Source organism: Vipera ursinii (assembly GCF_947247035.1).
Source record: "Vipera ursinii genome assembly, chromosome: 2".
NCBI lineage: Eukaryota > Metazoa > Chordata > Lepidosauria > Squamata > Viperidae > Vipera > Vipera ursinii.
In genome coordinates this window covers 45,201,427-45,215,807 of record NC_139513.1, presented here as the reverse complement: position 1 = coordinate 45,215,807, position 14,381 = coordinate 45,201,427, and the positions used below count along the sequence as shown (strand labels likewise).

The window sequence follows — 14,381 nt, the reverse complement described above, 5'->3', positions numbered from 1 at the left end:
TAACCAACTGGGGCATATATTCTGCCTCTGTAGAACTCTTTGGGCTACCACAATTTCAGGGAATTGAGCAAAATGTAAAATCAATTGATTTGTCATCTTTTAGTAAGCCATTCAGCACATAGAAATCTAAATTAATGGCCACCTACTTTACACTTATAGCAGCCAGATTACATTTCTTGGGAGGAGTTACTTCTTGATATGATGAGCCCTAAATCTTGAGGCTCAGTAAACACTCTCATCTGTCTTTACCGTGTCCATAAAGCCCATCCAATCCTTTTTTTTTACAGCAATTAAACCGTCAGCAGCAAACACAGGAGAGGTCTTGATAGTTTTGCTTTATTTTTCTTTCTGTTTCTCTTCTTTCATAGCAGCAGCATGTTAGGACGCCATGGGAAATATAATCCAGTTGCTTAGGTTTCCTAGCTTAGTTGTCTGAGGCAATAATGGAGGAAGGACAGAAGCAAAACCCTTTCCTTTCTGCACATCCATGCTGCTTAACAATATAGGAAAGTAGGTGAGAGAACGTCTGGCAGGGCTAGTTCTGGCAATTGCTCAGAGTTGATAGGAAAATGAGAAATCTTTTCTACCTCAATTTTTTTTTAATCTCAGCCAGTGAAGAATTTTGGTAATTTAAAAGTTCATCTTTCATTTATGCTGGTGCTTTTATAAGTGCCTAAACTTCTTATACAAACCTGTACTGGAATAAATTTGCTAACCCCCCCTAGGCTTACATATCCATCAGGTTCATATAAGACATATTTTATATCTGTAAGTAAAAAGAATCCATTTTGGAATGCCAAGTTCCTAAGCATCAGCGTGAAATTGGATTATCTACAATTGAATGAATACCGAGATGGGAAATATATAATCCTCCAGATTTTGTTGAACCTCAACTTCCAGAAGGCCTAACTCATTTGTAAATGCAGATGTCTGGAGGGTTAGTGGTTGCATATTTCTGTTTCTTCAAAATTTGTTTATTCAATGAAGCAGAAATCAAATTGTGAAGACAAAAAATGCCTAGACCACAACCCTCAAAGAATGAGAATTTTTTTTCTGTATTAACTATATAATATTGTCTGTTAATGAAGTGATTAAAAAGGACTTAAGCTTTTTTTTTTTCATTTTACGACCCTGTAATCCGGACATGTCAAACTCGCGATGTCACATGACGTCGCACGGCGTATCGGAGCTTTTTCTCCATTGCCGGCAATGGGGTGGGCGTGGTTTCCTGATGATGCATCCGGCCCGTGGGTCGGCAGTTTAACATCCCCACTGTAATCCCTTTTATCAGGGTAGAGTTGGGGCAACTGAATGGAGCTGAGAGTTTACTGGGAGGATGCCCTTCCTGTCCCTATGTGGAGTTTGTAGCAGATATTTTCTCTTTGTGCCCTGATAAAGAAACATCTGTTGCTGCCTAGGATTGAACTCTCAACCTTCTGAGAGTTTTCTTCATCGTTAGGTCACCATGCCACTCCAAATAAACAATATATAATCTACTTAAGCAATATATAATCCATTATCCTCAATGGTGAAGAAAAAAGAGATGCTGCAGAATTTGGGAGTCCCTTGTCCTATTAAAATAAACTGGAAATAATCGCAATTCGGTTTGTATATGCCATTGTTTTACACCTTAAAAAAAGTGCAACGTATATAAAGAATCTATACTGCCATTTCTTCAACTACTCTGTTAAAAAAATAATAAAAAATAAAGACAGAATTAAAGACAAAACAGTAGACTGTAAATCAAAGTACCTTCTCTCCATAGCCTCTATCTTTGGTCATCATTTCCCTGAGTGTCTGTAATACTTTAATACAAAGTTTCTCCTCATTCTCTTCCAGCAGCTGTTTAGTATGTTTTATTAACCTGAAAACAACCAATTGATCACAGTTTGTTTCAGTACTAGAATGTCTACTTAATTAGGAAAGCATTTGTAGGTGTTTGCATTAAAGGTGAAAGAAGAAACCAATTGTTCAAAAGACAGCCATATATGTGAAGCAATAAATAAACTTTGCTCCATACACCTTCTACATAGAAAGCTTTGAAGTGCAGTACAATCTGCACTGAGAAAATAAAGTTACACAAACATGGAATAAAGGAACTAAAATTAAGCAGCTCTGTTATGGAATAACAATATTTGTAGCTTATTTTATAAAATACAAGTTGTTTCTCATGACTTAAGAAATAGGAGGTTCTGAAATGGTATATCAGAAACAAAAAAAAATACAACACATTGTTACATTCCACAAGGATTTCTGAGCAAAGCATTAATTCATTCATAATGAAACATTCTAAAATTTCAAAATGGGCTATTTGTTATGTTCACTAGCAAAAGGTAACCAGGATCCTCTTACTTAAACTATGGATAAATTTTACCAGAGATTTGTGGTTGCTAACAGAAGCAATTATTCTTATGTTTTCTTGACCAGATCCCATGCAGTCTAGCAAATATAAACAGCATGCTCCATTTTTATATCAAGCAGATGAACAGAGTAGGAGAAAATCTTAATCTTAATATATCACACAAATCTTAATCTTAATATATCACACAAATTTTCTTACTTAGGATTGATAGACTCCTACCTATCCATCTATCCTCAGACTAATTTTTCACCAATCTACACAATATTGTCATGTTCTAAAAAAATAAGATGGACACTGAGGCCTGATTCACATAACATGCTAAGCCACAATGTGGTTTGTATATGACTAGTTTAGCATATTGTGTGAATGTTGCTGTTGTGGTTTAAACAATGACTAATGCAATATATGAATCCAATCATTAGATACTGTGTAACAGAATATGATCTGTAGTACAATTTTATTAAAATTACTTTTTGCTTTCAAAAGCCTTTAACACCAGCTTCAGTAACAGTAGATCCATGTGGAAAGCTACTAGAATCTTGCAAAAAAAGAAAGAAAGAAAGAAAAAAAGAAAGAGAGAGAAAGAAAGAAAGAAAGAAAGAAAGAAAGAAAGAAAGAAAGAAAACATGATAACAAATTGATAGCAAAATAAGATCAATTTACCCTAACCTATAGTAACAATCTAGAAAAGAACAAGAATTATTTTAAAATAATAAAAAAAAATGCTGACCCTCAACTTACTTGCAGATAAAACCTCCACTTTCACATTTCCTTCTTGCATCTGTATTTTCTGGGAAAAGCAGTTCTGGTCTATGAAGGACATCCACCAATACAGACAATTCAGCTTGGACCAGTGGCCGTAAGCGATCTTCCAAAGCTGATACTATATCCTGAGGTAAGCATATATTTAGTTTAAAACTTACATGGACAAATCATACAGAGAAGTACTTTTTAAAAACAATTATGCCAACAAAATAAGAATATGGTTAATTAAAACAAGATTAATACAGAAAATATTAACATAATGGGACCTGCAGATTTCATTGTTTCCACATTTCTCCTCTCATTGTGAATAGAAATAGGTTCCTTTAAAGTTACAAACACTAAGTACTTAATATAACACAATACTGCTAACATTTCTTTAAAGTACTTCCATTTGCTTACTAAAATCTCTAAATGGATGTTATAAAAAGCAAAATAGGTATTTTATACTAATACAAGAGGGCCAATAGAAAAAAAGGGGGGGAAACTTCTGAAAGAGAACTGAGGTGAATATAGGAGTGGAAGGACTGAGGAATATAAATGCAATAAAAGTGATCTGGAAGCAAGAGCATGATTGACTAAAGTCCTAATTAGGAGCTTTTCCAGTGAAATGTTTTGTTTATAACTACTGAGATCACCACAATTTGATCAGCCCCATTTGAACAAGATCTTAGCATCCAAGCATCCAGCTTCCATGGAAAGGCATCTATCCAGTTCAGATCCTTAAGAACTGCCAGAAGGCAATATTTTCAGTATTAAGCAAAAGTCAAGAACACGGGGACATAATCTGAAACTGACAAATATAAATAATAATATAGTAAATAAATAAAAGTTAATAATTAAAATTGTGCATGAATAAATTAAAAAGAAAACAAAAACAAATAAAAACCTCAAAAGGCAAACTCACTGGACCACTGAGTCTTTTTCTGCCATCAGTTTTCTATATTTCTACTATACCTATTATAAAATAGTAATATTTTATAATATTTCTGAAATATTTATGGAAATGTGATCTTGAGTGTGTAGAAAATGAGTATAAAATAAAATGGCCATTTGAGAAGCAAGATACTAAATATCCTTAACTAAATATCTAGTGCCATATAAAGGTGGGTGAGAATATACTTGAGAGACAGCAGGCAGAGAAGACACAAACTAGGCAAAGATCAGATAAATGGCTGCTTAGTCTACAGGACTAGGAACATGGCAAGTCTCAGAAGGAACGTGGCAAACATCTCAGAAGTGACTCATCCTGCAAAGACTGGGGGAGAGGGGGAAAGTGTAGTTTCAGACTTGCAGGATTCTGTTATTGTAACTTTACAATAAAGATTTTACTCACAGTTGGTGCTTCTTGCCTGGACTATCTCAAAGGGATGACATATTACTAGGGGGGCTTTTGCCCAGGTTCGCCTGGTGCGCCAGTTGCGGCCCTATCTGGACCGGGAGGCCTTATGTACGGTCACTCATGCGCTCGTGACCTCTCGCCTAGACTACTGTAATGCTCTCTACATGGGGCTTCCCTTGAAGACTACTCGGAGGCTCCAACTGGTACAGAATGCGGCCGCGAGAGTTGTCTTGGGAGTTTCCCGGTACTCCCATGTTACACCTTTGCTCCGTGAGCTGCATTGGTTACCAGTTGTCTTCCGGGTAAGGTTCAAGGTTTTGGTTATGATCTTTAAGTCCCTACATGGCATGGGTCCGCGATACCTCGAGGACCACCTGCTGCCGGCGTCGACTCCCCTCCGCCCTGTGCGCGCCCACAGAGAGGGCCTCCTCAGGGTGCCTCCTGTCAAGGAATGTCGACTGGTGGCCCCCAGGGGGAGGGCCTTCTCTGTGGGTGCTCCGGCATTATGGAACCAACTGCCGGTTGAGCTCCGGACGGCATCAGACCTCCGATCCTTCCGTCGCGGGTTGAAGACCCATTTATTTGAACTAGCGGGTCTGGCCTGATGGGGGTACATGGGTTTTTTTTATAGGCTTGTTTTATTATTCTTGTTTTAACTTGGGCATTGATTTAATTGTCTTTTAATTTTTGTATTGTCATTTATATTTATGCCCTGTGAACCGCCCTGAGTCCCTTTGGGAGAAGGGCGGTATAGAAATCTCAATAAATTAAATTAAATTAAAATATTATTACTTCATACAATTCACCTATCCCCTAAATCAGGGGTGTCAAACTCAATTTCATTGAGGGCCACATCACCATTGCGGTTGCCCTCAGGGGGCTGGGTGGGCGTGGCCAGGGTGGGTGTGGCCTACTGGGTGGGTGTGGCTAGAGTGCGTATGGCCTACTGGGTGGGCATAGCCAGCTCTACATTGTTCACATCAAGGGTGCCTATGGGGGTCTGGGCAGGAGTGGGACAGATCTGAGGGTCTCTGGCAGGAGGAGGGTCTCTGGGCCAGGGCCAAGGCAGTGGGGGTCATTCCCTCACTGTTTCCAGGATGGCTTTGTGGGCCACATGAAACCACTTCGCGGGCCGGATCCGGCCCCCGGGCCTTGTGTTTGACATGTCTGCCCTAAATGTTTAAAAGCAGGTACTGAGATATACTCACTTGCAATCTCTCGATGATATTACGATAATCCCTTGAAGCTGCCATCACGGAATCTCTTCGAGCAGCGTTTCTTGCCGTCATCCTCCAGTTCATTGCTGTTTTTTGCACAATATTGTGAGACTTCAGGAAAAGGTTATTGACCTGGCTGTCAAGATCCACTGGGATAGCAATTGCTCTGCTCTTTGCTAAAATGTATAATGCATTGTCATTTGTTCAACCAATGATATGTTATACAATCTGCATTTCATAAGGACATAAATCAGATTTGCATCAGGAAAAATGAAAGGGCAAATTTAGGTAGGGAACGTTGACATATGTAGATATGTTTTGTTCATGCTTTTGATATTACTGTGTACACTATAGCAGCTTCTATTAGGCAAAATCCTTTTAGTCCAGCATTCTGTACCCATAATGGCCAACCAAAGTTTTATTTGTAAACTGCTCAAAGTCATTTAGACAGTGAAATGGGTGGTATCTAAATTTGACAAATAAATAAACAAAAGAATGCCAAAGGGAAACCCAAGTCAAACATGAATATCTTACAGCCTATTCCTGTGCTTGTTTCCCAATTTGCACAAATTAACAAGTTTCTATAACCAAAGGTAATATACACTGCCATCATGCCTAATATACACTCTCAGTTGTGAAAATAAAGCATATCTTTGATTAGCCTGTTAGGGTTCCACAGAAAAATACTTGTAGAAATATATTCCAATGGTCAATATTTCAAGTTATTAATAAAAAATACCATAATTTAAAGTAATCGATGAAAAGGGAGAACACTTGAGGGCAAGATATTTATAATAGACAGATTTATTGAAGAGTAAGAGCTTATGTGGATTAAACTTTACAGTCCTACAGTCACTATGGCTTCCCAGTGAAATACTAAAATTGTTCATCTTCCAGAAGAAGGTTAAGACAGAACTCTTCTGGAGGGTGTTTGGGATATGAAGCCATGTGATTGATGCTAGTGGGTTTAAGTATTTAGATATTGTACATCTTGTACTATTATATGCTTTGGGGATGGTTGTCGTAATCCACTTGATCTGTTTAGATTGCAGCAGGTAGAAAATTGATTAATAAGTCAATAAATCAATATAGGTTTCTTACCTACATCTGAAAGTACTCTGATACAACTTTCCACTGATGCTTTTTGACTGGGCATGAGCCAGTTACAGTGATACACTCGAAACACACCTTGTAAAAGTTGTACAAACACAGGCTGGCGAGTCTGAAAAGAAACCAAGAATATGTACATTTCAACGCAAGGAAAAGAGGAAGGTAATGAGAGAAATAGAAGTCTATAAATGTGATGAGTTGGACTGAAGCTAAGCAACCAAGCATGAAAAGTGATTTGTTGTGAACCCAGAGATACAGCATTTTAAAAGCAAATTGTCTTAAAGTTCTGGGGTACAGAGTTGCACTATTACCTGCTGAAGCAATTACATTTTTTTTCTTCAAATTATCAAGTGAAATTAAAATACCTACCCTAAAATAGGGAATAAAATCTGTTGGAAACCGTGGGTGGAATCTATTTAAATTTAAATCTAATTCTATTTCTTTGTGTAAAACTTGTTAAGGCAAATTGCCATGAAAAAAAGTCACACTTCAATTATGTCAGCGTATACATTAGGTTACAAATATGATGATATTTTATAAACAGAATGTTCTCATAGGAAAGCAATTAAATGGCCAGTAGATGGCTCTGTAACATTACTAAAAAATATGCTAAAGATTAAAAATTAGAAGGCAGGAATCTCCTGCCCTTCTGCAGAAGGCATCCATCTAGGGCAGGGGTAGGCAACCTTGGCTCTTTTATGACTCGTGGACTCAGGAATTCTGGGAGTTGAAGTCCACGAGTCATAAAAGAGCCAAGGTTGCCTACCCCTGGTCTAGGGAAATGTGAAATACTGAAGCAATCAACCTCTTAGTTTTACCTACAATTCAATTTTTCCAGAAATTATTTCCAACTACAAAAACAATGACATAATTTATAACTGACAAATATCAGAAGTGGTTCCAAGATCAAATTAGGTACAATAATAAGAAACATAGATCTCATGTTGCTTTGCAGATTTAAATTCTCTATTGAGTTTCTTACCTGCAAAGTTGTGCTCTGGTCTGAAAATGGAGAACTGAAGAAGGTGGTAACTATACTCATCACTATTTCAGTCACATATTTTTCCAATATAGAATCTGCATGCTTCCTATCACTGGTATTGTTGCAAGTCTGGAAAATAATGCAATCTGTTAAAATGAAACAGAATGAAAATTCTCTCACAAATACCAAGCAGTTAAACTTAATATACCTAGAGAGAAAAATCTTTTAGAAATTCTGAAACAATATAAAGCATATTTGGGGAGGGAATGGAATAGAAATATAGGTAGTCCTCTTACCATTTAGTTACAACAGCACTGAAAAATGTGCCGTATGATCAGTCCTTGCACTTACGACTGGCACAGCATCCATATGGTCACATGATCAGAATTAAGTTGCTTGGCAACCAGCATGTATTTACAATGGTTATAGCATCTTGGGGAGGTCATGTGATCACCATTTGTGACTTTTCAAACCAGCTTCCAACAAGCAAAGTCAACAGGGAAAGCCAGATTCACTTAATAACCATATTATTCACTTAGCTACAGCTACAGTGATCTGTTTAACAACAATGGTGAAAAAAGTTGTAAAATTGGGCATAACTCTCTCCTGGTTAGCAATGAAAATTCTGGTTCTAATTGTGATTGTAAGTTGGGAAGTTCCCATATGTGCTTTTTTAAAAAAAAACTTTTTATAAGCACTAATAATGTTGCTACAAATGTCTACTTCAGAGTTTGAGGCCTAGTGGAGAATCAGAACAGACACAAATTGTTAGACTGAAAGTTAAAAAGAGAAATCCTCCTTTCTCTTTTGAAACTTCAGGGCCTCTTGGAGGAAGAAAAAAATCTTTCATAATTCACTTTTGCCAAGAAGAAAACTTGTTTTTACCTATTCACTGGATAGAAACCCAACTTACAAATCACACTGATCAATAAACTGAAATGTAGTCACTAGAATTGTAGGGGGGGGAATCTAACAATTGTCAACCAAACATCACTTCATTGCCCTAAACATCAGTGCCCTACGGGTGAGATTCAAGGTGCTGGTGATGACCTATAAAGCCCTAAATGGCTTGGGTCCGGGACATCTGAGGGAACACCTGCTGCCGGCATCAAGTTCCCTTCGTCCAATGCGCTCCCACAGGGAGGGCTTTCTCAGGGTGTCGCCGGTAAAAGATTGCCGGCGGATAACACCCAGGGGGAGGACCTTCTCTGTGGGTGCGCCTGCCCTTTGGAACCAGCTGCCCGCGAAGCTTAGGACTGCCCCCGACCTTCGTTCATTTCGCCGGAACCTGAAGACCTGGCTCTTTGAGCTTTCCGGCCCAGGCTGAGAGTTTTTAATTGGGGTTTTTTATATATTTTTTCAGGGATTAAATTTAATCTTTTTAATTGTTTTTAATTTTTGTATCAATGTTTTAAGTACCCTGTAAACCGCCCTGAGTCCTTCGGGAAAGGGCGGTATATAAATTCCATAAAATAAATAAATAAATAATAAATACTCCAATATACCTAGCATGTAGTGAGGATTGAGTCTGCTCAGTTTACTAATAAGTAACTTTGGGAAAGAAAAATAGAAAGATATGTGTGTGCTTAGAGGAAGTGTAACAATGGAATGCTTTGCTTGAAGAAATGAATGGGTGGAAATGGACAAGGACCCCTCCTTTTTAAGAGAAAGGATAAAGGGAAGGGCTTGTTATGTTTGCCTTCAGAAGGAGTAGGTGCTTCAACAATAGAGGTGTTTAAGAAAAGACTGGACAACCATTTGTCTGAAATGGCATAGATTCTCCTGTTTGAGCAGGAGGTTGGACTAGAAGACCTCCAAGGTCCCTTCCGACTCATTTATTCTGTTCGGTATCACTTTTTTCCCAACATGGGCAAAGATAGCAGTATCTAAAAACAGGCATTGCAGTAAAAACATTAAAAAAGGCTTCTAATATAATGACTCATCATAGATGCCTATGCTTACCAAAGAACAGAAAACCAACAACATGAAAAGTGAACTAGGAACTGGAGGTTGGGGACAATTACAGAAGAATTAGAGAGCTGCCAACCTCAGAAATAGGAAACCTACACAGAAATCTAAATGAACACATATTATCACTAGAATTACATGAGGGGAGCCAATGTTATTAACTACTATTGTTAAATCTATGCCATATATGTATAAAATTACAGAGAATGTTTCAAATGAAACTGAAACCGTGGATAGGGCTTTCCCAGGTCTTTCCAAATAGACATTTTATAAGTAGCATTCAGATGGGGCTTCCATGATTTACCCTTTAATATTTCCATCTATAAATACTTACCCTACAGATATCAACCAGAAAGTTTTCAAAGAGCTTCCACATATGATTGCTTGTATAAATCTCTTTCATTTCAACTTCTGTGTCGACATAGCAGTGATTTAGAAAATTAATATAGGCTATTTTCACCTGCAGATAATAAATCAAATAGTTTATAAACCCTTTTAAAAAATAGATTAAAACTGTCAGGTAAGTCTGGACAATTATGAAAAAAATAATAATTCCAATCTCAGAGATAAAACCCATCTTTGCCACATTCTTTCTTTTACCTCTATAAAATATTCTCCCGCTTAGTTAATCTGTCAGTCATTATCAATATTACTTTAGTTGTTCCAAACCACAAACCAGGACAATGCATCATTTTACACCAGCGTGCCTGGCTCAGGAATTCTGGGAGTTGAAGTTCACAAGTCATAAAAGGGCCAAATTTGAAGACCCCTGTTTTTAGGCCTTGATTGAAAAGAAATGATAGTTAGCCTTCACAATGCTCAGTATCAGAACTGATCAGATGTGAGGCAGCAAGGAAACAGCATAAATTTACCACGGAGAGCAGAGACAAAATTATTTTTGCAGCCATTTCAAACAAGATTTGAACGCTAGTTTTATAGTATTTCATTCTGAAACAGATAAGATCCAAAATATCTTACCATACCATGGTATATTAGGCAGGTGACAGTCATTTTCTCTTCTTAAATATCAGAAAATTTAGTCCTGCCACAGCAATAACATTTTATGTACAGCCTACATATATGCTAGCCTCCTTTTACAATCTTAGGGGAGAGCCATTTGTAGCATTAGATTATTCGTGATAGTATTAATGACAACAGAATCATAAAGGATTTAAATGAACATGGATTATTTATATACAAAGTGGTGCCATGTGTATTTATATAACTTTATTAAAAAATCAGAACACTGCCACCAATCATGTTTATTTTCTAAGGCATTTATTGGGCTCAGGACTATTCCTATAAACCAGAAAATAGAAGAGGCTTGCCTTTTGTAATCTGTCCTTAGCTGAATCTTTGATCTAAGGTGGGATGCGACTTGTCCTTGGAGAAAAGTGGGGAATTAAATTAAATAAAGTATAAAAACTTCCCTCATGTTCCTCATCCTGATTAAAACATAATCCCCGACCGTTCACCTAAGACTAACAAGCTGGAACAAGCAAAACAGCATGTTACCTCAGGTATGCAATCCTCATGGGTCACAACTCTAACAATGTCATCCAAAGGGAGAAGAGAGTTGCACTTGATTTCAGTGTAGACATTTTTGCCCTCTGTGCAAACAGCCAGTAATTCTACTAAGTGAATGTGGTACATGAGGGCACTGTTTTCATCCATTCTGTCCCGTTCTGACCTCATCATCTGCACTAGTGTCTGGAAGGAGGCTCTGTCATTGTAGAACACAAGGACATCCTCCCCTGCATTGACCAGCTACCAAGAGAAGAGAGTCACAATTCCATCCTACATGAAGAATAATTAATACAATGTTCAACAGGCTCCTAGAAAATCAGCAAGCTGCACCCACGGTAATGTCTTCTACAATCCTTCTTTGACAGTTTGTACATGTCTACAGCAACATTTTGACATGTTTGTTAAATTTATATTGTGAACTAAGAGTGATCTGGGGAAGGTGTGAAAATGTGGGCTACCAGGACTGAGAAATAGCACTCTCTCTTGTTACAGAAAATTGGCATGGTTGCTTCAATCCTAACTAATTAACGCATACACTCTTTTGAGTTTAGTTCACTATGTCGACCAGAAGAGACATATTAATGTCTTCTGGCAATCCTACTTACTAGAATACAAAACCCATTAAAATATGTGGGATTACATCTAAAGTAAGAAGCTTGCATCTTCTTATAAGACTTGCAGTCTTATAAGAAAGTGACATAGCTTTCGTTGAGAAGATATTCATTAAAATACCATATTTTAAATACAGTAATTGTTTCCTTAGAGAATAAACCACTTTAGCGTGAGCCTTGCTTTTTTATAGCTGTGCTTCATACACAAACGCAGAGAAATTTGCAAAATTAACATACTGTAACCTCCCTTTACTTGCCAACCCGTTAAAACATTCGATCAAACAACTGTGATAAAAGAAAAGATACTGTATCAGGGACGCACTAGGAAGACCACAAGGAAAAACCTGGGGTTGGCGACAGCTGGCTTAGACTGCTGAAGGCTCCAAGCCCTATCAGCCCCGATGCCACTTCTGCCAAGGAGCGGCTCTGCAGGGTGGCCAAAAGAGCCAAGGTTGTCTACCCCTGTCCTTGCCTAATGACTGCTGGGATTCAGTTAACAACAGTAACTGAGGACTACCAGGACTGTGTCATTGCAGATGTGTGACATTGTGCTTTATGACTACATTGTTTAGTTCCAGTCCTGGTTACTACTGTACCTTCAGGACTACCTGTTTAGCTTTTAATACCAACTTCTGAACACTGATCTCTAACAACCGGCCAGTTTCTCATCATTTAGAGCTTCTTAAGAGTGATCTTATATCTATAAACATGGAGTATGGAGGCATCTTTCTCACCTCAGCCATGACCATATCCTGACATTTTTTAATGAACTTCCCTTCAGCTTTAACAATTGTCTGGAGGAATTTAATGTACTGGACATTCCTTCCATGGGTTTCAATGCAGTGGACAAAGTGCTGAACCACACGCTCATTAATTTCACTACAAAGCTGGAAATTATTCATGAAGATATGCTGCATTGTCACGGCTTCCAGAATCTGTTAAAGAACAAAACAGGAGACCATCACAATATTAACCATTCCACAAGAGGTGCTGCCTACTGGATTTAGAAATTCAGGAATCCGGCATTCCAAATATCCTGGCAACCTTTAATGGGACAGCTTCATCCATACCTTTCAGATTCTTGGGATTCTTTTCTTAAAACTGCAAATTCCAGATCTACACCAAGACAGAGTGTCAAGCGCCGGGGAAATCAGAAGATCCAGGCAGTTCAAATGAATATAAAGATTTATGGCAAGCTTAATCTCCCTGCAAGCATCTGAACTACTAATGGTCCAAGCAAATTGGTGGTAGATAAAGGACACTGGAATTCAAGGTGGGCTGGAGTTAGGTATGAAGAGACTCACGACAGATGATGCTTTTGACCCTTTCCTCAAGCTCAGCCTGCTCTTCTCCTGCCAGGGACCCATTTGGAAAAAAGAAAGAATCTGCAAATGAGCTATTCCTGGTTGATGTGCTGTACCATTCTTGGAAAAACATAAATCACAGGTTTCTTAGGAACGTTGCAGCATACCACATTCCTTCTGCTTTACTATGAACTTTTCCATCACAGCATCCAGAACTACTGAATATGCTGCAGTAGAAGATCCATCAGAAAAGAGCTGGAAGGGATCCTGGAGGTCTTCTAGTCCAACCCTCCTGCTCAAGCAGGAGACCCTCTAACATTTCAGACAAGTGACTGTCCAAGACATGACAAAATTGTGGGCAAAGCCGTGTGCCAAAAAAGAGTAGCTTGAAAAGAATCTTAAGGCTTTTTGCCTGTTTTTTGTATTTTTAGGGCATACAGGCTTTGGCATGAAGCAGAAATGGAGATTTCAAAATTGGATTCATATTCCTAAAACTCTCGGTTCAGCTCAAAACTCAACAACCTGGGACCGATATAAAACAGGTTTATGAAATAGACTTTAATTAAATTATTTCTTACCCCAGGATTGAGAAACAGATTTATATGCTTGTGCAGCAAAGCCTGATTTTGTTGATTGCCGGCACAGAAGTTCTGTAGAAACTCATGGGCAAGTTTCATGATCTCCTGCATGCGTATATCTTCAGCCTATGATTATAACACACACAAAATAAATCTCCTAAAGGATTAAGAATACAATAGCTTTAGGATGACCTAATCTAATGGTTTTACATTGGGATTAGGCAAATAGAATACAAGCTTGCACATAATAATTATATTAAGCAAATTAAAGAAAACAGGTTTAAAGGATTCAGTTGCAAAGTAATGTGAGGTTTAAAGGATTCTGTGATGTTTAAAGGGTTCAGTTGCAAAGTTGCACCAGCCACTTACACTTGCACCAGCCAGTACAAGGTTTCTCAATTGATAGCCAATTACAGAACATCATTGCCAGTCTGTGCTCAGAAAATATTAGCACAATCATTTTATTAATGGGAAGAATAGGTGCAACTTTTAAAACTACTGTAGCCAAGATCTCCAAAGCTCTCTTTTGAAGGTCCTCTTACCATTTAGCTAGCAATCAACATACACACCATATGTCTACAATTGTTAGAACCTTCGAAAACATTATTAGTAAGAAAC

General features: G+C 38.0%; 1 protein-coding gene across 1 annotated transcript in view; it reads right to left on the bottom strand.

Moving 5' to 3' along the window:
• Window positions 1-14,381, bottom strand: part of ITPR1 (inositol 1,4,5-trisphosphate receptor type 1) — a 248,806-nt gene that overhangs the window by 100,365 nt on the left and 134,060 nt on the right. Inside the window, exons 29-37 of the mRNA XM_083354087.1 lie at window positions 13,764-13,889; window positions 12,616-12,816; window positions 11,259-11,510; window positions 10,078-10,203; window positions 7,776-7,904; window positions 6,785-6,905; window positions 5,675-5,859; window positions 3,104-3,252; window positions 1,753-1,864 (exon numbers count right to left, since the gene is read on the bottom strand). Coding sequence (XP_083210213.1) covers window positions 1,753-1,864; window positions 3,104-3,252; window positions 5,675-5,859; window positions 6,785-6,905; window positions 7,776-7,904; window positions 10,078-10,203; window positions 11,259-11,510; window positions 12,616-12,816; window positions 13,764-13,889 — 1,401 coding nt within the window. The remainder of the gene's footprint in view (window positions 1-1,752; window positions 1,865-3,103; window positions 3,253-5,674; window positions 5,860-6,784; window positions 6,906-7,775; window positions 7,905-10,077; window positions 10,204-11,258; window positions 11,511-12,615; window positions 12,817-13,763; window positions 13,890-14,381) is intronic.